Source organism: Botrytis cinerea, chromosome 10 (genome assembly GCF_000143535.2).
Source record: "Botrytis cinerea B05.10 chromosome 10, complete sequence".
In the NCBI taxonomy this organism is placed as follows: Eukaryota; Fungi; Ascomycota; class Leotiomycetes; order Helotiales; family Sclerotiniaceae; genus Botrytis; species Botrytis cinerea.
In genome coordinates this window covers 1,293,168-1,317,717 of record NC_037319.1, presented here as the reverse complement: position 1 = coordinate 1,317,717, position 24,550 = coordinate 1,293,168, and the positions used below count along the sequence as shown (strand labels likewise).

The window sequence follows — 24,550 nt, the reverse complement described above, 5'->3', positions numbered from 1 at the left end:
CCCCCGGTTTCTCTCGACTGGTCCGTGAGGCCTGTCTTGCCGCCAAACCAAATATTGGTTCGGTCTGGGGGACACAACCTCTTCTTAGTACCTCCTTAGGTCAATTAAAGAAAATAAGTTACATGCTTTGCGTACATGGTGGTAAGCGGCTGTTTTCCAGGATTAGCAGCATGTCAAGGGAAATCCAATGGATATTGTCAATCGTGCCGTTCTGTTTGATGGTATAAGACGCCTACTGAGCGCCTGTGAGATATGAATTTGGAAGTCCAGTTATTCATTGAACCATTTGAACTCTCGGTGCGCTTAAGAAGTTCGATATCTGTTAGGTCTTTGTTTCGATTGGGATTCTAGAGTCTATATATCCAGCATCTCATCGAGGATTGGTTTTGGCTCATCACATTTTATTTATCCATCCTTTTCATAAAGTTTGGAATTGACGTCTCGGTTTCTTTCCTTTGGGGTCGTTTTCTGCTTGGTTATTTCTTGAATTTTTGACTTCTCATTGACTCTCACGAATCGCAATTCTTATTCATCATGGTTTCTTCGTCGTTTCTTTGGGCCATCTTTGCTCTGGGAGCAACAGCCCTTCCGGCTCCTACCTATACTTTTTCATCCGGTGCTGCCCATCCCGCCGAAAAACAAGTCATATCCGAATACTTCGACATGTTGGGTCAGAAAGTCCAAGCAGGAAGAAAAATGTCTCACGCTCCTGTGTGCAATCTCAATACTGCAGCTCAACCAGTTCTATGTATGTTCTCATCTTCCATATCGCCACATAAGGTTCCAGAATTAACCCGGTTCTCACAGATCCAACACCTATGCCCGATCCCTCAACAGGCCTAATCCTCAAGCACGTCGCCATAGGTCGCGGAACCCAAAACTACACATGCGGCACCAACGCGACAGCAGCACCCACCGCCGTCGGCGCAGTAGCAACCCTTTTCAATGCCTCTTGCGTAGCAGCAACCTACCCCGATCTCCTCGCCATCCTTCCCAACGTAGCTCTCCAATTTGATCTTAACCTCGCTGCATCCTCTACTGGAAATCTTCATCCCGCCGACCTCATGATGAGCGGTCATCATTTCTTTACCAATTCCACGACGCCATTTTTCAACTTGAACACCAAGAATTGGCAATTGGGTGAAGGAGGATTCGCAAAGAGTGACGCACTTGCTGCTCCGACCGGTGCATCGGTGGGACAGAATGGCCAAGGCTTTGGAGCTGTGGCGTGGTTGAAATTAGCAGCTAGAGATGGAGCTACAGGGGGCTTGCAGGAGGTTTATAGACTTAATACTGCAGGAGGAAACCCACCTACTACTTGCAAGGATAATTTGTCGAGTAGTTTCGATGTGCAGTATGCTGCTGAGTACGTAGTTCCTTCTCTCACTTCAAGTTTGGTCAATGCACTAACACAACCCAGATACTGGTTCTATGAGGAGGCATAAATATCCATCTACATCTCCGCTCCATCCATCTTCACACACACACACACACACACACACACACACACACACATATATATATATATATATATATATATACACATACACAACAAATATCTCATCCAACAACATCACAGCCACGAATCACAAATCACGACGAACGGATCTAAAGAGGATAGATCTAGACGGGTGGAGATCGGCGGGCATAATGAATTCTTTTCTTTACAATCGTTCAATATCAATGCATGTGGGCGGCGTCCTGGTTTGCATACCTATTACCTGTTTTTATTTCCTTTGGTGGCTTTGGTATATTTTTTTTTATAGTTTCGATATCCCATTGGAAAAAAGGAGGCCGTGCGATTCGACTTGATTTGACTGAACAGGTCGAGGAACATCAAGAATAATGAAATGAAATGAGTTTAAAATCAGGCATCTGCTTCTTATTGATACTATGGAAATAAATGATATGTTGAATGTGAAATCTCAGGATAGTAGTAGAGTCTTGTAAGTGCTCGTACTTCCAACGAGACTTTGATCCTAGAGCTTGAACGAAATCAATGCTCAGACAGCGGACACCCAAGTGCCCCCCCTATTACAACCTTGAATGTGCGTGGAAAACAGACCTCGAGCACTCTCGCCTATTTCCTCCACGGATATCAACGTAAAGAGTATGGTAAACAAGTACCTCAATGCATATTTTATTATTAAAATGCTTCCTGTTTCTGAGAGTTGAGATTGAATCTCGAATCAGCCCCAGAACAGAATCAATCGAAAGGAGGGTGGAGACGAGAATATCTATCTATTGCAAATCTTCTTTACTTCATCCTGAGTAGATACAAGGCCACGGAACAACTAATCAAAAAAAACTTGGGGGGATAATGTATGCAATTCTTATCGCCCTTGTCCTCGAATTTTCAGTCTAATGTACACGCAGCTCAAAAATATTTTCCCTTTCCCTAGCCAGCTAATTTTGTGCATAATATGATGGTGTGTGGTATCGCCTTTGTCGAATTATCATTTTACTATCTTATCATATATTCCCACTTCCCAACCCACCATCCACGCGCAAATCATATTCAGGTACCTCTCGACTAAATTTACTCATCATCGTCATCCGCTACCGCCACCCCCGCCATTGGGGTATCATTATCCTCATTTGCCGTGTTTGGAGAATCTTCTTGGTGAGTAGCACCCACAGCACTAGTATCAGCCTCGATATCCTCATCCTCATCGTCTTCAATTACACCTCTTCTGCTCTTCCTTGTCGTTTTAACGACTTGTTCTTCCTCGTCACTATCACCACCAGCGGCGGTAGTCTGACCGTTCGTAGCCTCCTGCATTTCAACATCATCTTCTGCTTCACCCTCCATAACCTGTCTTGCTTCATCAGCTCCATCATCCCCATCACTATCACTCTCCACCACAATTTCACTACTCTTATATTTGCTTTCATCTTTCTTTTCTCCTCCCTTCTTAGCAAGTCTCCTCTTCTTAGTCTTTGGTTTCTCCTCCTCGCTCCCACTGCCCCTTCTCGCTTTTCTACCTTTCTTTTGTGATCTACTGCCTCCCTCCTCCCCGCCGGAATCCTCATCATCAGTAATTCCGTCCTCCTTCTTCTTGCGTTTCCCACCACCCGATCTACCTTTAGGAATCTTCTTTCTCTTAATCCTCTCACCAGTCTCACTATCCGTAGTCATGTCCGCGTTTTCTCTGGCAATATCATCAGCAGCTCTTGCCTGAGCCAATTCACGATCTCTCTCTGCAATCTTTTGTCTCTCTTCCGCGATCTTTGCTTTGCGTTCATTTTCCGCCCTTACAGCTGCCTCGCGGACCTCCTCTCTTCTCCTCAACTCGGCTTCTCTCTGTTCCTTTGCAGCCTGGATCTTTGAAGCGTTCTTTTCCTCGTACTCTTTTTGCGCTTGCATTGAACGTTCCAATTGGCGACGCATTGTGTTTCGCGCCATGTTAGCACGTTGTTCAATGTCATGTTTAGGATATGGTGGATTAGGATGTTTAGCAATGGCGTCGAGAGCTTCGATAGCTTCTTCTAGGCCCTTGGCTGCACCTTGTACTTCTTCAAGGGATCTCTGAGTTTCTGGTAAGTTGTAAATCATGGTCGCTAATTGAAGCTGTACAAATGCAACGTTGAACTTGTAGTGAACCTGTTCGGGAGAAATTTCAAGAGCCTATAAATGATTAGTAGTGAAGTATGAAAGTCACCCTCTCCAGGAAGTGACATACCTTTAAGGAGTAATCAAGCGCACTCTTAAACGATGATAAGCTCTTGTCACCTTTACCCTTCGACAGCCAAGTTCGTCCCAGACAAGTCAGGATGTGACTATCATGAGCTCGATCTTTGGTTAAAGCAGCTTCGTAATGTTCAATAGCCTTGGAATATTGTCGCGACTCGGCAAAAATGTGCCCGAGATTGACGAATACACTTGGGTCCTTCACTGTGTCTCTTACTTTCAAAAAAATAGGAAGGGCAGTTTTGGAATCCTTTTTGTCCTCCACGAGTGCGATTGCTATACCCTGAGCAGCATAAGCGCTTTTAGGGTCCAGTTGTAAAGCTTTATCAAAGAATTCAACCGCCTTCGTGTAGGTTTTACTTCGGGCTTGCTTGTCTGACTCGGAATCACGACGCATCTCACGAGCAGCCATGAGGTTGAGGTTGCCCATACCAATCAAGGCATATCTATCATGCTTGTCATACTGTTGCAAAGTATGCTTATAGTGACGATATTCTGGATCCTCGTTGACATTGCTAGATCTCTTTCGGGAGTGCATACGTCCTAGATACCAACCGTACAACGCTCGAACCTCAAGGTCAGCAGAAGACTCTTTATACAGAGCGGAAACGGCTTTTGGACCTTCTTCTGTTCGGTCCCGACGCAGTGCGATATATGCCAAACGTGTTTTTGCATCAGTATAATCACTGTGACGACCCAAGAGCCCTTCATAGACCGTCTTCGCTTCGTCAGGCATACCGCTAGCCTCATACGTACGTCCGAGATTGAAACTGATAGTGGTAACCAATGCATCAGTGTCCATGCCTTCAAGCTTCTCACCAGCTTTGACACAAGCATTCAACGCAGCTTGGAACATTTCACGAGCTAGATCATACTTCTCGGATTGGTAGTAAAAGCATCCGATATTGTTAAGCAGTTGAGGGGACAGGTTTTCGCGCATAGTATTCTTATATGCAACTTCGTCGCCTGTCTCCTCTGGCTTATCCGCAGCTGGGATCTGATCAAACTCGATTTGCTCGACTTGCTGAAGACATTGCAAGCTTTTCTCTGGTTGTTCTGTTTCGTAAAGTCTGGCGAGATTGAGGAGAACCGACGCATCCGGAACAAGATTTTTCTTAGGATCTTTCCATGCTGTACGGACATTTTCAAGATAACCGACGGCTTTCTTGTACTCCGTGGTTTTATCCTCTTTGACTCCGCTTTCCTGGCTGCTGAACACCTCTTCTGCATACAAGGTGCCCAGTAAAATCATTGCCTCAATGTTCTTTGATTGTTGGATGATTTTCTCGAGTCGTAATTTTGCCTCTCCAAAGTCGCCTTTCAAAACAGATAATTGTGCAGCTCCAAACTTAGCAGGCATATATCCCCTGTCAGCACCACCACGCGCATCATCAGCCCGGCCGTAGTAATCCAGAGCCTTCTCATAATTGTCATCGAAGTGCTCCTTTCTTGCAAGCAAGTACCATCCATCACTTGCGATTGCATTAACGTCCGTGTATTGAATAGCTTTTTGAGCTAGAGCCTCGACATTTGGCATCGATTTGCGCGATAAGAAATATCCGGCAAAGGTAGCGCAAGTTAAAGGCATGTCCTTATCGGCTTTGTAGGATCTCTGAGTGTACTCGGTCATGGCCTTCTTGTATAGTTGAATGAACTCTGGACTATTTGTTGGTACGTGTGCGCTTTGGTCAAGGTAGAATTGAGCGAGTAATATGTTTGCAACCTTCGAATCCGGGTTTATTTCCAGCGATCGCTCCCAAGCGGCCTTTGCATCTTCTTTGAAACCCAATTGCCAGAAGCAACAGCCGATTCCAATTCTTGGATCGGGGTCTACCAGATCTGGCATTGAGCGTAATGCTTCTTGGTATCCTTCCAAAGCCTCTGCGTATTTGCCCATTGAGTATGCAGCCCTCGCCTTGCCTAATACTGCCAGCATATTTCTACCGTGTGAAGCCTTGATTGCATCCTCGAATGACTTTTGGGCTCCTCGTAAAAGCTCAGCCTTCTCGGGATCCAGTGCGCCAGGTGCTGTGTTATTTCTGGGAAATGGTCGAGTAGATGCTCGGAGAAGCTGCAAGACACCTCGTGCTAAGAATAGTGGTGGAAAGGATGGGTTAATCCGGGAAGCATCATTCAAATTCGACGTCGCCATTTTCAACCAATCCTCTTTCGTTTTGATCTCTTCTCCGTGCTCCACGCTATCTGGCCGATGGCGAGGTGCCTCTTTACTCTTCCACAGATACATCCAGCATAAACATGTTAGCATGCTAAGTCTCTCTTTGTTACCACCACGCATAGCAGATTGACCTTTTGTCAACATCTCAATGGCATGATCAACCTTCTTTTGCTTCGCGTATGCCAGTGCAACTGTCATCCAATATGTGCGAGCCGCACCTTCATTTTCGAGTAATGTACACAGTTCGGTGGGATCATCGAGTAAATCTTCGAGATCGATTTCCACTGCCTGGTCATCATCTTCTCCTGTCACCGGAATATCGATAGCTGAGGGGATGTCGGAAAATCGCTTGCTGATCATTCTTCCATTCGTATTGCTAGCATCATGACCGTTTGCGCCACCATTGACATGGCCATTCTTATTCGCAGACATAATGTTGGCTTATTATCCTGCGCGTTGGTGAGTATTTGGAAGAGCCTGGACAATTGGCGCAACTGAAGAGTTGGAGAAAGTCGCGTCGAGGATCAGCTTGTTAAGTTAGAGATTCATCGAGTTCAGAATATCAGCATCTGCAAGGTTGAATGTTTCGCGCCTATAATCGAGGAAAACGCAAGATAAGTCAACCTGAAGCTGATAGTATTCTGTTCTGCCGTATGCAATGCTAAAGTACTGCAGATGATAAAACTGAAAGCCTTGGAATATGGGTATTCAGGACAACGCTATAAATAAAGCACGGACATTTATCTGTAAATATTAGCGCTAGTCCCAACACGGTTTAACAACACCACGATTTAGCTGTCAATGGGAGTTTCAGACAGTGAATTATTTACTACCTTCTTTGCAATATAACATGCATTGAGCTATGAAGATTTTCATTAAAACAATGACTTTGTACAAATTTTTTGATTTCTGTCAATAGACTAGTACTATGGAATTATCTCTCATGCATCTCTTTCACTCTAATAAAATACATTTTAGGCATACGCCTTTTGATAAAACCAAAAAGCTTCTGAGAAGCCTTTGTCATGCCTTCGCGTCAAATGCGCAAATATATTTCTTCCCTCCAAGTAACTCCTTTCCATGTGATGCAAACGCCACTAAAAAAAAAACATGCACGGAATATACGTGCGAGAATAAGTAACCCACCAAGCCCCTTACACCTCCTTCCATCGTAAATCCCAATGAATCTCATGTATGAGTGTCTACTCATCATCATCGTCATCGTCGTCATCAGTTTGCATACTACTACTTCTGGCATTGGCCGGCTGCTTGTTAAATGTAAGCTTCAACTTTGTGCTCGGTCCGGGTGCTGGGATGGGAGTCCCAGCACTCGTAGTAGGAGCCGTTGAACCGCCATTGCGTGAAGTTTCGTCGCCCTCAGGACCAAGTTCCGGATGCTCGTTTATTTCGTCTTGAATGCGAGATTCACATTCCTCCTATTGTTTGTTAGTACTGCCACAAGTGTGAAAATCGATTGAACTTACGCTGATCGCAACAGCATCGACATAGATCAAGCTCCCATCTTCGTTATATGTCTTAGCATTGGTGCAGAGGGTATCGATATCTTTCTTGAAATCCTGGAGACTGCTGTATTCTCTCTTGTTGATTTTCTTTTCAATGAGCTTCATGGCGATTGGTTCCTTGATAATCACATAGTAATCTGGGAAATCTTTCTTCGACGGCAAAGAAACAAATGGGAATATAATCTCGCGTGCTGTTTGCTCTCCTTGTGAGTCTGGAGATTCAGGTAAAGATTTTAGGTGCATCAGATGATCAAAGACTATCTTCAAACTGGCCTGAAGAGTCACTCGAGTTTTGGGCGTCAAGATATCTCCATTGGGGATTCTTGGTGGGCGACCAGGACCACCACGCTTTCGCTTTGGAGGTGGTTCCTCGTCAAACTCGTCAGCCTTACGCTTCTCGACCTTAAAGCCTGCCTTGCGTCCACGTCCCTTCTTGGGTGTCGGCTCAGGCTCAGGCTCAGGTTCGGGATCTTCGGAGCTATCACGACTACCAGCTGGTGAAAGAGGTCCGTTCAATTGACCTGCCTTTCTCTTCTTGTTTCGTTCACGACGATCTGCTCTAGCTGCTTTACGGGCTGCTGCTGCTTCTGGTGAATCCTCATCATCATCCACGGCCATGGTCCATTGCTCCTCTGTGAGGCCATCATCATACTTGACACGTGTGCGCTCTCTTTGGCCACGACCCACCGGTGCCTCTGGCTCGTCAGATATAGGGTTTCCATCAGACATGTATATCTCAGGAAGTTCACTTTCTGCCATGAGACGAGGGATACGCTTGCTTTGAGGATTGTTGCCGTATAAAAGATGCTTGTTCCTTTCCTCGTCCATTTCTCGGAACTTAACAATTTCCTCGTCAGAGCGTGCTAAAATCTCGTTAAGCTCTTCATCATCCATGTCGTCCTGCTCCATAGACTCAGCGGCTTCGGCAGTTTCCAACATAACTCTAAGCATCGCGTCACGATCAGTCTCGGATGATTTGTTGTCGAATCTACCAGCTTGAATGACCTTGCCATCCATATCAAGCTTGAACTTTGCTCTTTCCAAGATTTTCTCCTCGACCGAGTTGGAACTGATGAGTCGAAGGATACGAACTTCGTTCTTTTGACCGATACGATGGGCACGATCCTGGGCCTGTAAATCTTGATGGGGATTCCAATCCGAATCGTAGATGATTACAGTGTCAGCAGTCTGCAAATTAAGACCAAGACCTCCTGCACGAGTTGACAGCAAGAAACAAAAGTATTCAGAGTTTGGTGCATTGAACTCCTTGAGAAGAAGAGAACGATCATCAGATTTAGTCGTACCATCCAATCTCATGAATTTAATGCCTCTGTAATCTAGGAATTCTCCCATAATGTCCATGATGGCCGTCATTTGGAAGAACATCAGAACTCTGTGTCCAGTTGCTTGATACTTTGGCAAGATGCGGTCGAGCAACTCAAATTTTCCTGCACTTCGCCACAAAGAATCATTAATGTAGCCCGTTGGATTCATTTGATCTTCAACTTCGCGGAACACGAAAGGATGGTTACAAAGTTTTCGCAACTGCATGATCATGTTGCTCAAACCTCTAGCTCCGGTCTTGCCTCCCTTTCCATCACTTACAACTAGCTTGTTATGTGTAACCATTTGTTTGTAGAGACGGGCTTGCAAAGCCGAAAATTTACACTTGATAACCTTCTCGGTCTTGTCTGGAAGGTCCTTTTCGACATCCTTCTTAAGACGACGAAGTAAGAAAGGTCGCAAAACTTTGTGGAGACGTCTAATAACAAGAATCTGTTCTTCTTCAGTAAGCTCCATCTTGTCTTGACCACCAGTGTTGGCAAAAGGAGTATTGAACCATTCATCGAAAGATTTCACAGACTTAAAGATGGTTGGTAGAACGAAATTGAGCAATGCCCAAAGTTCTGGCAAATTGTTCTGGAGCGGGGTACCGGTGAGAATAAGACGATAGCGGGTAGTGTAGTACTGTGTGAGAGTAGCACTGAGCTTCGACTGTGAGTTCTTCATACGATGACCTTCATCGATAATCATGTGCACCCATTTGATCTTGCTCAGAATTGGTCTGTCCTTGATGATGTATTCGTAAGTAGTCAAAAGTACTTGGAAGTTTCCATAACGAAGGTGGTTTTGCTGCTGCTTTCTTGTGTTTGGGGGACCTTTATAAACAATCTTTCCGATAGCTGGAGCCCACTTTTCGAACTCAAGAGTCCAATTGGTCAGGGTACTCAACGGAACAATAACAAGGAAAGGACCGTTCTGTTTTTTGACCTCGATCAAATATGTAAGCAAACTGATGGTTTGAATGGTTTTACCGAGACCCATCTCATCTGCTAAAATACCGTTCAAATTATTGTTGTACAGTGAAATCATCCACTGCAAACCCTTCAATTGGTACTCCTTTAGAGTACCACCGACAAGAATACTAGGCTGTTTGTTGACTTCTTCTTTAATACGATGGGCGACAGCGTAGTAATCGATCTTGCGAGTGTCTTGTTCTTCCTCATCATCGTCTTCGGACTCGTCCTCCTCAAAGTCATCACCATAACGTTCGGCTGCTTTTCGTTGTTGCTCCTTGACGGATGCAGCAAGTTGAGACAAGAAACCATCTGTTTGTCTGAGCAAGTGAGTGATACGAGTATCCTTTGCTTGATCCAACAATTTCAGGTATGCCTCCTCGTCGTTCGATTTCAAAGCTGCGAGACGTTGCTTTGCTGTTCGCTCGATGCGTTTTTGTTCTTCCTTTTCGATATTCTGATGCTGAGTCACCATCATACGGCCCAGTTTGACCATCTTCTGTCTCTGGTTCTGGCCAGCTAAGTTGACCTCACGAGCATGATTAAGGACAGTTTGTAGATAATCAGTGTGCTTCTTCTTCTCCCGAGTTTCACGAGCGTCGCGCTGCTGCTTCTCCAACTTTTCGGTAATTCTAGCTTCCCTGAGTGATTGTTTCTTCATGCGACGATACATGCTTCTGTTGGCCGTCATCGCTAGATTGTCGTATTGGACCATTTGTCTGCCAATTTTCTCACGCAATGTCTTCTGTTTATCGTACAATGCTAACATCTTCATCTCGATCAAAGCCTTGCGCCTGAGAGAGTCATCTGGCACCATATCATCATCACGTGCATCCAGATGTGCAATATTTGCAGGCAATGATCTCAATTCATTGAGTCTCGCATTCATGCGATTGTGAATAATGTCGGCGCGTCTTTGACGAAGCTCTTCAATATTGACGCCAGTTGGAAAGATAGATGGAATTATGGGTCGCTTCTGTCGAAGCTTATGCGTACCATAGCTAATTTGTTTCAAAAGTCCCTCACGCGGGTCTTGAAATCCGGTATACTCGTGAATTTTGGGTTTGTCGACTTTTTGAACGACGGCACTTTCTACTCCATTGACGGTGGACTGAGCGTCCTCGCCAGGCTGTTGAGGAGTAGCCAGCACTTGTTCGGTTGGCACAGGTAGCTTCTTTTGGGATGCAAATAAATGTTGCTGAGTTTGCGCTGGAATTCCCAAGTTCTTTGACAGACACTTAAATGCATAAATCTGGTGCTTTAGCATGGCCAATTGATCTGGCGAGAAATAGCCAGCACTCCCAGATGGTTTCTGGGATCCAGCGACTACCTTAGACGCGGCAGAGCTTGCTGCAGTAGCGGGGATCGCCGAAGGACCAAGTGAGGATGTAGCCGGTATTTGTGCGCCGGAGACAGAGCTCGAGGTAGATGGAGGTCGGGGTAGATTCGAACCATTTGCCGCGATACTATTTGCATTTTGTTGTTGCTGTTGCTGCTGTTGCATCATCTGTTGTTGTTGTTGCTGTTGTGCAAATGCAGCTTTCTGTCGGTGCATGCGAAAGGTCGAAAGAGTTTGGTGAACTTTTATGAATTCGGGATCTTTTTCTGACACGCCCTGATCTTTCATTTGTTTGTATCTCTGTTAAAAACCAACAAGTTAGCAAGCTATAAAATGATAGGGTGTACCGAGAACATAATTCCCAAGACCTAGGGTGCGAGGGGGAGTTACCTGTAACAGAGCTTGTATCTGCGGGTTCATGTCATTGGACATAGATGAACCAGGCTGTTGAGTAGCCGGCGCGTTTTGGATTGTAGAAGCCATGGTGGCGGGGGGGAAACGAATGCGTGTGAAGTGAACGTCGGAGTGTGGTTGTTGATATCAAGGTAAGCTTTAGAACATATCAAAAGGTAGCCTTGCGCATGAGGTAAAATGTTGTGTTGAGGCGCGTATGGTTTAATCAGAAGTGTTGATCAAGCCCACGATGATTTGACAATGAGTGAACACGTCGATAAAGCGGAAAGGCGAGTGTTATCGCGGGACCAAATGAATGGGCGCGTCTGGTGTTGATGTTGAACGACTTTTTGATAGAAGCAACAACTTGGCGCGATGCTTCTCTTGATAAAGTTGATACAAAATTGATGGACCCAAAAGAGAAGCCGATGATCACAAATGGGAAAATTGGGGATTGTAATTGGAATAAGTGGGAATTATTTCTTTACGCAAACGAAGACCGTAGAGAATCAAAAATTGTGTTTGGATTGGAATTAAAAATTGATATCGTTGAACTAAAGGGGGGATGAGGGGGATTGGCGACTGTTCATCGGTCGTAGAGTTATTTACTGTGGTCGATGGAGAAGCGCAAAGGTGCGGTTGTGAAGACAAGGCAGTGCTTTGCTTTGCTTTGCTGCTTTTGCGGTCGGTGGTTCGTAACTTACAGGAACGCGAAAATTTCAGCACGCCAGATGCATTTTTGACGCTAAAAGTTTACCGAAGCGTGGCTTGTGCCTCAGGCGTACAGTGTCACATGACGATCAATCTCAATATCAATTTCATAAAAGAACAGTACTTGAAGTAAGTGTAAATTGTGTACGAAAGCTGGAGAAGATTCTCGTATCTACAGTCTACTTGGTTACTACTTCCATCTCGCATTTGTACTTGCTGCTCTTTTAAGAGGAATTTTTACTCTTTCATTGGATTTGCCACTTGTTTTCTTTTGTTGTTGCAGTGCCCCACTGAGAAGGAGCAAGTGGGATTAGGTAAGCAAGCTCCAGCAGGACTCTTTTCACATATAGATAGCTAGCTAACTAGCTATGTAGTATTCAATATCAGATCAACGAATCGATTTTTCGAATGAAAAGCTACGAACCTATGTTCCTAAGTCTTAGATCTGTCATTATATGTATTTGAATATGAATATGATCATCACGTATTGAAATACAAGGTGTTTTCGATGCACGATTATACTTGCGTGATTTGGTGTACTGTTTTTGCCATCCATATGGAGGCAAGTCCAACCTCTATGGTCTTTCTTTCCTAGCCAGTTCCTCTTTATATTTGGTTGTCCAATTCAATCTTAAAGGCTTTCTGTTCTTTCTGGCCCCTTAGGGGAATCTTGGACACCTAGACTGTACCGTCCGAATTCTTACTTTCTAAATAACCACCAATGACATTCTACTTAGACCTACCTCATACTTTTATATGTATCAAATGCATTGCTTCATGTTCATCAGATGCTCAGATGCTCAGATCAACAAAATACACGAGACCGGGAGTTTCCCTGCATGTGGAAAATATCAAATATGATGCTACTATTGGTAGTTTGGTATAACCGGAAGTTGCTGTTAGGTTGTCATTCAGAAGCGACTTCCGGGAGCAATAATTAGGCTTCGAACGTGAGTTGGTGTGTAATTATGAAAGGTAGTTAATGTGGATGAGGGTTGATATAGAGCTGTATTGAAAAGGTGAGAGCTTGAGAGCGTGGGTTATCTCTCGATATAAGAGTGAGTTTGATAGTTTGGAAAGTATTCGTAAACTAGGGATTGTAGAGTCGTCTATGTGAGATTGATGAGAAGCCACGATTAACATACTGTGGTCTCGAGTCGTTGTGGCATAGCACTGCACTGTAATTTATTGGGAAAGACGGTACCGGTAGAGGGACACCATTAAAGAGTATCATGGAAGAACATAGAAGTAGACAGGTTGGTGGAACTTTCAGTAACAATATCACACCTGGATGCAATGCATTTCACAGGTAGCAAATGAAATAGCAACAATAATACCGCTAGGTATTGTTTTATCCATGTCTCATGCTCTCAAATCTTCAAAAATGTGATGGTTTACACACTGCGTAGAATGTGATTTGAGAAGACTTCCCAAGCAATTTATCACATGCTTCCAGAGTATGAAACACCTAGGTAGAAATATCGAGGTACAGCTATCAATAATAGAAGTAATGATGAATCGCAAAAGGCATAGAATTCTCTCATACCAACCATAGAGTTTGAATGCATATTTGCTGTAAGATCACGGGTGGTCATGTGATCTCATGAAATCGACCAAACGCAACTCTGGGCCATCACGTACTCCACTCTATATTTCTTTGCATCACCAGCGCCCCGAAGGGTTTAGAATCATTTGAGAAAGAAAAAGAGCGAGTCGTGATGACCCAGGTCACGGAACACAGTTGTAAATTTAAGTCGCCATCGCCATAGTTCGCTGTCTTCCCTCCCCCAAGTAAGATTCCGCCGTCGTTCGTAGCTCTGTTCACTTTTCTGTCGAAACCGCATCCTTTCTCTATCTCTCCCCGAAAGGATGAGGTCATTGAAAAAGGCGGGTTTCAATCAGAAAAGTGATCTATACGTTTCTACTGATACCGCTTCGTTCCTCTATCTCTCCCCGAAGGGTCGAGGTCATTGAAAAAAGGAAGTGGTTTCAGCAGAAAGGTATAGTACAGGCTACCAACGAAGGGAGAAGATTACCCGGGAAGAGCAAGGCAGTGAACTATGTACGATGGTGACTTAAACCACAACTTGTGCTCTGGAGAAGAAGAGAAAAAAAAAATGGAAAATGACGAGGGAGTGCGAAGAATATATACACGAAACTTTGGAAGCTAGTCAAAAAGATCACTCGACTAGAATTTCAGCTTTAGCCGATTTGGGACCAAATAATAGACGACGGACAGATCACCAGGTTGAAAGGTGAACTGTAGCCAATTTGCGTTTTAAAATTAGTATATGGCCAGGTCGTTAAAGTGAATAGTCGACTAAGAGGAACTTTCAAGCTTGAAATATTCTGATAGGTCAGATGCATTAGACTAACTACTTAAGGTTGCAAATTGACAGTCAATTCAAGATTTACACTCACTTTCTGCTTGTCTATTCGATTTTCGTATGTCAATGGTCAATTCAAGTTATTAAACGGGTGAATATGTGAGAGAAATCTCTGAAAGAGTAAATGTCGATATGGCGGCTGTAAAATAATAAATAAACTCATGTGGTTTAATGGCATTGGTGAATTCAAATTGCTACCTTGTTATTTCTGACAATGACAGAAATCACATGCAGACGTCTGCTTGATATTTGCAACTCTAAACTTTCAAGCTTGAAATCTTCTGGTATGTCAGACGAAATCAGACTAACCACTCAAATTTTGACTGTCAATTCTTGGGGATTTCAAAGTGTTTGAATTAGGTCTCAAGTCAATCCAGCCAGACTTGAGCTAGATGTGCATTCCGCTACTTCCTTCCTTTTCCTGTGGTGGAAACCGGAACGAAAGGGAACGAGAAGCCGAAAGTCATAGATCTCGATGGGGAAAGATCATTGAGGAATAAGCACTGGGAAGCTAGAGTTTGAAAGCTCATATTCGCGGAACACAACATGATTCACTTGAGATTTATCATAATACACTATTTAGAGATACACCACAGTAAAGAATTACCATTTGAGGTTGGATTATGATTGAAAACTTGGGAGGCTTCCAACACATTGTCCGCTGACTCGGTTGAAAAAACTTTTGGGACTATTTGTATGAGAAGGATGTGGATGCATTCTGTCTAATGAGCTAGCTATTGTGCAGGAAATAGTAAGCTTTAAATAAAGGCTACTGAAAGAGCTAGTCTCTTTCGCATTCGCTTAAGTAATACAGCGGTTATTGAATTGAATCCAATCACCTAAGTTCACACGAGGACCTTTCTACATCCAAATATACTAAACGTCCTTGAGGGCACTTCCACTTTAAGTATTCTTCTATAGCCCGGTGTAGGACAAATGAACTCTCAAACGATTTTATATAATGCGTATCTCTCTGGCTCTGAATATAATCGTGAATTAATTCAGGTTCGTAGCCGGCACCGCGTACAGGTAGAGAATTCCGTCTTCGCCAGCCGAGCATAAAACGATCCAAATTCTTATCTCGTATGTCTTTTTTTCTACCCCGCGGAGTGGAAAAAAAGACGTACGAGATAAAAAATTGAATCACTCTATGCCGAAGAAGAAAGAGAAATCCAAAAACGTCGAGGGGGAGGACTCATTATTTATACAAAAAGCACCAGAGGCTAGTTAAACCGACCACCGCACTAGGAGTTACTAGAAAATTGATTTGTAACAACGTTGTAAAGATCTGCAAATTATATCTAGATTTCTACTAACTAGGCCTAGAACACTGTAGAGCTCGAAAACTCTTTAGAGCACCATGGGACATCAACAGCCCCCTATTCGCTCTAACGTCGAGGTTTGAACGAAAAACTACCCAGCACAGAGAATAACCTCCATAGTGGTTCAGACTGATGATCGCTATTTCAGTCTAGATCACTATTTCGTGTTTGTCACCATGAGGCTTATCATTGAGTATTTCACACGTGCAACATAAAGTTTCGAGGGGCTTCGACGTGAAAGTCTTTGGGGGTCGTATTCAATACTGTAAGCTCACCAAAGGAGGATATCTTGGCAATGGCGTCTCCTGTTCTGAATCTTGAGGCTTTACCACATGATTCACACTTATAATTTGCTGTAGAATACTCGATTAAAGAAGAACTCGGAGAACCAGGAGACAAGTATTAATATGAGTTAAATCCTTACCGCTTATCTCAACTAAGCATCAAAAGAACTGTTCAATTCGATCAAAAGTAGATTACATTGACCACAGAATACTGGCTCAAATGACTTATGATAGGCTCTTCGTGATGATGCAGTTCGTATCTCATTAAGGGGTGGTATATGAGTGACTGAGTTGCGGCTTATAGGCTGTCGCTCGCACTACATACATGGGCATACTGAGTGACCGATAAGAGTGCAATACCAGCAAACTCGACTCATGTTATTATGGATAAGAAACAACATCATATAATTCGGATGGTGCTGGGTAGATTGTTCAATTGTTTTATTTCAATTCCAAACAATGTTCATCAGACACTTGACAAAGACGAAAGACAAGGAACGATTTGACACATGAATACACATTCATGACAAATGACCACAAAGACAACGTCACATTGCATTTGAGTACGAGTCTGCTTTAAGAAGGTAGCCCGTTCACTTGGACTTATTATTCTCGCGAGCAGAGAGAGGTATGTCTTGATTGAGAGGTATATGGGTCCTTAGGACATTCATAAGATGAACCAAAAGAAGATTTCTCGTTGCAGAAGTGGTCTGGTCCATCTCAGATAGAAACTTAATAACACATATGCTCGATTGCCGTAACAGCCCACCGATAGATCATTCTTTCAGTTTTACACACTTGAATCGGACTTCATAGCATTGTTGCGTACACATCTCATGCCTCACTGTTTCGACCCGCGGAACACTTGTTCCGTGTATTTGATAAAAAAGATAAAAGCATGAACATGAATGGTAGATAAAGTCATGATACGGTATATCAGACATGGCACACGACTGCATTCGAGTAGTGGATGGGATGTGAAGGGGAAGACTCGCGTGTTGATTCTTGCATCTTCAATTGTTGCCCCGGTGAGTCCGATATGGTTGTTGAATCCTTACCTGTTGAAATGGAAAGGGAGAAAACGATGCAAGAAAGTGGGATTTTGAGAATTGGCCGTGTCTTGGTTTTCAAGTAGAGATGTTGATGTTGTTGTTGCATGAATGTGTAAATCATGGGTACGTCAAAGCTTGATATCTTATTGGTTCTTCCCTACCCACGCCCGCATGGTCTCCTAAGAGATGCATCACTTACCCACCTTAAACTTACAGCCTCATCGTCTCCTTCTCCCTCTTCATTGCAACATACTGTCATCCTCAAACTCAACATCATGCCTAGCAGTTCGCCATGATTCCGCGTTCAATCAACCGGATTCTTTTAAGCAATGGCAGGCGTACCTGTGCGCACACCCTTTCAGCCTCGCACAAAAGCTCACACGATCCTGAACACCACCACCCCTTCTACAGAAACAATAGCAACGTCGAATCCTCCATTACGGTCTAATGCCCCAGCGGCTTCCATCAACCGGAAACTTTCTACAGATGCAGATGCTATCTCCGACAGGTCTACATTGCTGTTCATACGCCGCACATTATGCTCACATCTTAGTGAAAAGGGTCGCAGTACCCCGGCTCCAATCGATGAGATACTTCCCCCATTAACAAGTAGTAATGAGGTTGACTTGCAGCTGTATGCATTGATAGCAATTATAATAAGGGAATTTGTGCATACCTGGTATGCGAAGATTACGCCGGACCAAATGTTTGTGGAGGAGGTGGTAAAGATTATTGCACATTGCACGAGAGCTCTGGAACAAAGGCTAAGGAAGGTGGACTTGGAGAGTTTGCTGTTCGAAGAACTGCCAGACTTATTGGATACACATGTTAAAAGTATAGTCACTTATGAGGTACATCAAGCGATAATGCTAATTGATAAAAAGTATATAAAATGTCGCATTACCCTCTACACCCAGAACCAATTTCGGTGAACCCGCGACAAGTATACCATTCGCTCTGGCCTTTTGCGCCGTTGTCTCCCGTTCCGCTTGATGAAGATCCCGATACGATCAAGAGCCAGTCGAATAACGAAGCTGCATATAGACAATTGATTATTAACGGCGTCTTAGCCGTTCTACTGCCCACGGAAGATCTCGAGAACGACTGCTTGACATCTCTAGTTGGTCAGATTTTTTCAGAAATGATACTGGGCAATGGTATTGGCGGCAAAGCTTGCGAACCGTGGCTATTATGGGAGGGTATAATGAAGATTGCAGAAGTTATACAAGCTCGACTACCGAAAGCTAAAGCCCAAGTTCGAATCGACAGGTCAAATTCCGAAATTACCAGACCGAACTTATTGGATATTAAAGCCGGCAACACCAAAACTTCGAATTTTGGGAAATCGATGCAGAAATATTTTTGGCTAATTCTTCAGTATTTGTTTCTGGCGTTCGCCGCGGTCCGGGCTATATTTATTGCTATTGCTACCTCATCTTCATTACCGTCTCGTATTCCTCCCACGAGGAAACCTACTGGCTTTACGTTACCGAGTGATGACTCGGAACCACCGATGAACTCGGAAGCATTGCCTTGGACTCGAGCTCAACCACTCAAGCGCCCTATTCTCAAAATGAAGCTATGGTCATGCGTCTCTACTTTGCTAGATATGGATACTCGCATGCCATGGCTGAGCGCCACATTATCTCTTCTTCAATGGGGTGCAATTACCGGCCCTGGAAGAATTGGAGATACAGACGGCATGATTGACAAGTACGTTATTATGATTGATCATTTTTCATCTAGTTCCGAATTCCAAAATCCATTTCCGGCGTCTGTCAGACCATCTATACATCACACCGCATGAAGTTTTGGTCACTTGACCAAAAACGTTCCAGTTAGCTTGCAGAAACGAAGTCGTTTAGCAATGGCCGTTCAATATCAGGGATATAGTTCCCGTTATCGGTATGCATGACAAGGGGCTGCAGAATGCCGAATGAGGAGTCTCTTCAGATGCCCAGCCATAAGCCACTAAAATGCAGTGTAACATCGCAATGATGGGTTTTATAACTTACTCGAGAAATGGTGTACTCACTGGCATCATGCGGCCATATCCCCAAATCCAATCATCATTCAAGCCTAGAGGTTTTGCATTCAACCACTGCTTCACCTTGCCCGCATTGGATTATTCTTTTCATCCTTGTTATTACGTTTCGTGCAGTGGGTGCTTCAAATCTGGGGCGTAAATGAGTCGTACCTTACGATAACCTCCCCTAAGCGCCCGGCTCAATGGGTAGATAGAAATCTTACTATGCCTCGCATTATTGCTGCGCAGATTCCTTCCCCACATAAAACATCTTCCAGACCAGTCAATTGCCGCTTCCTTCTTTTGCAAAACTTGGAAGATCTGCAATTTTTACGCGTTTCTCCGCTTCTTGGACCCCATCTGCATCATGGCCCGAGGCGAGCAAACATCCAATGACTTCGCCGCGAGCGTTTGAACCCCTTGTTCAGATGGTCTGGCTGTCAAAAAAGTCACCGATGTTACACGTTCCTTAAGATCTTATCTGAAATGATGCATCAAATGCTATTCTTTGCTGCAATCTATTATAATTTTCATTCATCCCTCCATTCATCCCACCAAGTCTCCTCTTTTTCATACACAACACCAATATAATTCCCTACAGGCCGGCCCACATCATTCCATGTCTCAGCAATTGTAGAAGCACAAGCTAACAAGCATGGCAGACTCCTCTCCCACCAAATTCACACCCACATCTTAGACCCCACTCTGCTACCATCCCTCCTCTGCACCCTTCGCCAAACACTCTTCCCCAATAATACGCTCGCACCAGGGAGAATACCTCCTACACCCACTGAAACAATCGAAATACGACGAAGGTGTGCAGAGGCTATATTGAATTTGATACCAATAGCTGTGAGGGATATTTACTTTGGTCGTACTTCTTTATACTCTTCGGGAAGTAGCACCGATACTATCGATATTGATTTCGAAGCAAAAACCGAACTCTCAAAAGAAAGACATATTCGGGAAGTAGAAGATGTGTTGAATGTTTTTGGTGATGTGTATTGTAATAAACACTTACTATATGGAGTTGTGGAAATGATTATTATGAGAATAATGCCGGAGCTGGGGGAGAAAGGAGTGCAGGAGTTATTGGATGAGAGGTTGAATTGAGTTTCCATTTTTTGAGCCGTCATCTTGCGTTCGTTGCGTTGAAAGTTTAGATACCCATCATGCTTTTTTATATTAAAAATTTATACTGAATTATTTGAGTCATGCACTGTACAATTCCTGCACACAGCCTGCGTATTGAATATTATCCAAAGTTAGTATTTGCAGTTTTAAAAGCCCAACGTTGTAACAAATTAACCACCCATTTCATTCCACGTGTATGTTTTTGATCTGTCTGATGCTAGCTCGAAAAGTAAAGAAGAAATTCTCGACCCCTTTGTCCTCAGAAGAGAACAATTTGTCCATCCATCCATATCCGTCCATCCGTGCACATATATCTCATTAGATCAACGAGTCCCATACCATCCCAATCTGTCTTATCCTATTTCACATACGAAAGAACTTCACTACAAGTTCACACAAGCACTATACAATAAACGAACGATTCCAACAAGAAAAAAAAAGGAATGAGTCCCTAAGTACAAAAATACACCAAAGAGCGAGGAAGATGGATGAATAGACTAGCAAAAGATAGGTTAGGTAACAAAACAAGCCGTGCATGACGTTTCATGATTTCGCACAAGAGAAATCCAACAAACACGTCCAGGAATTTGAACTTTGGCCATCGCATCGAAAATGCGAAATACTTATTTATATTCCATCACATGTTCCCCGGTGCGCAAGTGAAAGAAAAGGACCCGAAAGTAATACAAAATCCCGCCGAAAGTGTTTGGAAAGAGAAAAGAAAACGTGCTGTTGGGGTATGATGAGCAAATCCCTTCAGGGGCATGAGAGCGCATATATAACAAAGCCCTGCATGAAAGAAAGTCCAAAGAGGATATATAAAGAATTAAACGCGCGAGAGAGCAAGCAGATGAGTACTGAGCTGAAGGTTTCGCGTGAGCGTCGAAGATGTAAAGGGGGAAATCTTGGAAACCGAGTGAGCTTGGTTGGGTATATAAATTTCATCCGAGGATAGTTCCTATTTTTTTTATTTTTTTGAATTCCTCCCTAAATTCCCGATTTCTGTGATGTCGGTAGGTATTATACACCCTTGCATTTGACTGATCACGAAGATCAGAAAAGAAGAGGGTGATGCGAGACCGTTACTGAGTGCTCATGTACAAATTGAGAGATTTGATGAAGATAACGCCGGGGAATGTTGACTTTGGAACCGTGTTTAAAACGCCGTGATGTACAGATATTTAAAGCGTATATATAAAATAGATATGAAACTCATTATTTGTTAGCAGGCCGTAGACTGTTCCATCTTCATATTTTGTGGCTGGTTCTCGCAGTCCTCCTGTTCCGAAATCCGATGCAAACCGCCTGGTAAAGGTCCTGGATTCTGCTGTTGTATTCGCAACTTTTCGGTCAATTTAAGAACCGTCAGATACTCATTTTGATCCACCAATCCAGTCGGAGCTTGCTGAAAAAAATTCAGCAAAGTATCAAGAGCCCGGCGTGCATCATCCTGGGTAGGTGAGTTTGGCGTTGAAAGATGTGGTGGTGATTGCAATCCGCTGATTGGAGTAAGTGACGCCGGTGGGGGAGCCAAAGAGCTGTGACTGCTACTATGATGTAAAGACCGTGGCGAAATTGCAGAATCCAATCCAAATGGAGGACCTAATTCATGAACTGGCGATTCAACGGCTGACGAAGGGGCTGTGTCCGGTAAATTATACTTTGGCGTCATAGGATCATTACCTTGCGAGGCAATGAACGAAGGATCAATGGCTAAAGTGGGGAAAGTCTGGCTTCTCGGACGTTGAAAGTTGCTAGCAGGATTATTTAGATCCATCCCATGGCTGACATTATCGCCAGTGTTGGACATTCCATTTCCGTTCGTCGAATGCTGCGTTACCCGAGATTGCTGAGATGGCATCCAAGATCCGGTACTTCCCTCAGGAGAAAATGCAAATGGGGTTGTGGGACTAGTTGGCCCCCCTGAAAATGACGATGGATTATTGTCGGTAAAAGCACTAGACAATGAAGCTGTACTGTGAGAATTTGAGTGTTGCTTGTAGCTTGCTGTTTGTGTGAAATCGAAATAGCTGTTCAAACTATCATGCATATGATGAGATCTGAGATCTTCACTACTCTTGGCGGATGCTAATAGCAAGGGGGATTGTAATGGCGAAGCGGGTGAGACACCATTGGATGTTCGTGATCCTGAACTTCTGCTCGAATCGGTGTTGATCGCCATGCGTTCAGAGAGACTACCAATATCGGCCGCGGAGGCTCTTCGTCTGAGATGACTGATCCCATTCTTTTGCTTGAATTTTTCTAGCCAAGTTGTGCTATTTGTCTTCAGGTGACTCTCATTGTTGCCAACTGTGGTGGCAAAAAATCTAGCCTTCTCCTTGATCGCAGAATCGGTAAGAGGAATCCCCTGCTTTTGGGTATTTCGCACCCAATTTGATAGGGCTCTCTCGATATCAGGGAATTTTCCTTTAGCTCGTTTGACTGGAGACAAGCTTCGGTCTTCAGGGAAAAGATATTTTTCTCTTTGGCGTAAAACTTTAGAGACAGTACTGCATTCTTTTTTAGTTAAGATCAAAACTCAAATTTTAACAGTCAATCATACCTTCGTTCAACACCAAACATGGCTAGGAGAGGAATATTAGCAAGAAAATCATTAAACGAGTCCTGTCATATCATACCTCCAATTTCAGTCTGCTTGACGGTAGGATTGTCTTCATGATATTGACACATCCGTCTTCGATCACTATCAGTGAGTGTCTTCCTTGGAGTCGGAGTAGCATGGATAGTCGGTAGCTTTGGAGGTGCTTTCCCAGAGTTCGCAGGAGGAATCGCAACAGGTGGTGCTTGAGAGTTTGCAGGATTTGTCAACATACTCGGCCACGTGGGATGGTTTGGCATGATGAGAGGAAGCAGCTGCTGGTGATGCGTGGGATATGTCGGCGGTGGCGGTGGCGGGGCCATTCTTGGATTTGGGTACTGAGGCTCAGTAGGCATTGGATGATGCTGGTTCATATATTCATATTGAATCCTATTTTCAAAGATTGGCGATTGATGCTGTGAAGGGTTGTAATTGTTGCCCATATCCTGCCATTGGCCTTCACCGCCGTATCCATTTTCTTGTGGATTGTGGTGTTGCTCATGGTCCATGCCAATATGGGCCATCATAGATTCGTGCATTCTTTGATCTATGATCTCTAAACGAATGATTTCCCAGGTGTTTCCTTAAATTCCAGAAATCCGAGGCAATTGAAGATGTTCAATGGTACAGGACCTTGCGTAAGGTATACAATATCAAGGACGTTGAAAGCCTCAAGAGCGGGATACTGCATGCATGATAAGCAAAGCGAAGTCAGGTTCCTGGCAGTGTCAAATATATGAACCCTGCGGAATCTGCAGGAGTAGCGGATTGAGTCTGGCTGATTTATTTCAGGTGATGTGAAGTTTCGAATGCGAGAATATTTTGAAAATTGTTTGAACTAATGCTAGACGCGCGCAGCTCAAGGAAACATGCACTTCTAAGTGTGGTGCTGGCCGATTTTGGGGACGGTAGTGGTGGTCTGCGGTAGATGGGGCAGAAGATGGATGAACAATTATTAATATGCGACCAGGGAGGGCAGGAATAAATGCTGGGAAAAAGATGCTAGAAAATGCTCGCTGCAATGCCGAAGAGGGGAAGAAACACCAGGCGTATGCGGACAGCTGCAATGGATATTGTGCTGGGGAAGGCGCGCAACCAAAAAAGATAGATGTATGTAAGTGTGTGTGTATGATGTATGTAGGTAGGTATGATGAATGGATGGGACGTTATAGTATGTGAGCAGGAGGTCAACCTAGACTTTTTGGAGTTTGTGGTAGCAAGTAGTGGTCGGTTCATGGAAATTTTGCAAGGTAAAGGTTCCGCAGCAGCAGGAAGAGGGAGCACTTGGGAACTGAATATATTAATGGTGGGGACCAATTGGACTAAGGAGAATCGATGCTAGGTTTGCTTTCTTTACTACCATACTAGGTTAAAGACTGCTTCTAATAAGTTTCTCAAGCATGGGAGGGGAGTGTGGAAAGCAATGGCAAGGAATCCATCATGGAGCAACAGCGAATGGGCGAGCTTGGAGAATGGGATTAGCAAGGATAAAAAGAAAAGAGAGGACAGGAGAACGAATCGAAAGGGGGAGGGAGGATGGGTGGATGGACTGTGGTGTAGGTCGTAGACATTCAGAAGAACCGCAGGCAGACAGCAAGATAGACCAGATAATTCAC

The 24,550-nt window shown here is 43.9% G+C and overlaps 5 protein-coding genes across 5 annotated transcripts; 2 read left to right on the top strand and 3 right to left on the bottom strand.

Moving 5' to 3' along the window:
• The first annotated feature begins 98 nt into the window (after positions 1-98).
• On the top strand, positions 99-1,874 carry BCIN_10g03450 (hypothetical protein). The gene is made up of 3 exons (XM_024695567.1): positions 99-748; positions 808-1,366; positions 1,421-1,874. Exons 1-3 carry the CDS (start codon positions 535-537, stop codon positions 1,443-1,445), a joined length of 798 nt encoding a protein of 265 aa, XP_024551361.1. The 5' UTR covers positions 99-534; the 3' UTR covers positions 1,446-1,874.
• A 149-nt stretch (positions 1,875-2,023) lies between these two features.
• On the bottom strand, positions 2,024-6,560 carry Bcctr9. The gene is made up of 2 exons (XM_024695566.1): positions 3,684-6,560; positions 2,024-3,628 (listed from the first exon to the last, which is right to left on the bottom strand). Exons 1-2 carry the CDS (start codon positions 6,297-6,299, stop codon positions 2,540-2,542), a joined length of 3,705 nt encoding a protein of 1,234 aa, XP_024551360.1. The 5' UTR covers positions 6,300-6,560; the 3' UTR covers positions 2,024-2,539.
• A 170-nt stretch (positions 6,561-6,730) lies between these two features.
• Positions 6,731-12,123, bottom strand: BCIN_10g03430 (hypothetical protein). Its single transcript, XM_001549990.2, has 3 exons — positions 11,417-12,123; positions 7,352-11,326; positions 6,731-7,303 (listed from the first exon to the last, which is right to left on the bottom strand). Exons 1-3 carry the CDS (start codon positions 11,507-11,509, stop codon positions 7,070-7,072), a joined length of 4,302 nt encoding a protein of 1,433 aa, XP_001550040.1. The 5' UTR covers positions 11,510-12,123; the 3' UTR covers positions 6,731-7,069.
• A 5,217-nt stretch (positions 12,124-17,340) lies between these two features.
• BCIN_10g03420 (hypothetical protein) lies at positions 17,341-20,941 on the top strand. Its single transcript, XM_024695565.1, has 3 exons — positions 17,341-18,009; positions 18,060-18,888; positions 19,864-20,941. The coding sequence occupies exons 1-3, from the start codon at positions 17,505-17,507 to the stop codon at positions 20,312-20,314; spliced, it is 1,785 nt and encodes a 594-aa protein (XP_024551359.1). The 5' UTR covers positions 17,341-17,504; the 3' UTR covers positions 20,315-20,941.
• A 7-nt stretch (positions 20,942-20,948) lies between these two features.
• On the bottom strand, positions 20,949-24,550 carry BCIN_10g03410 (hypothetical protein). Its single transcript, XM_024695564.1, has 3 exons — positions 22,975-24,550; positions 22,899-22,920; positions 20,949-22,845 (listed from the first exon to the last, which is right to left on the bottom strand). Exons 1-3 carry the CDS (start codon positions 23,456-23,458, stop codon positions 21,558-21,560), a joined length of 1,794 nt encoding a protein of 597 aa, XP_024551358.1. The 5' UTR covers positions 23,459-24,550; the 3' UTR covers positions 20,949-21,557.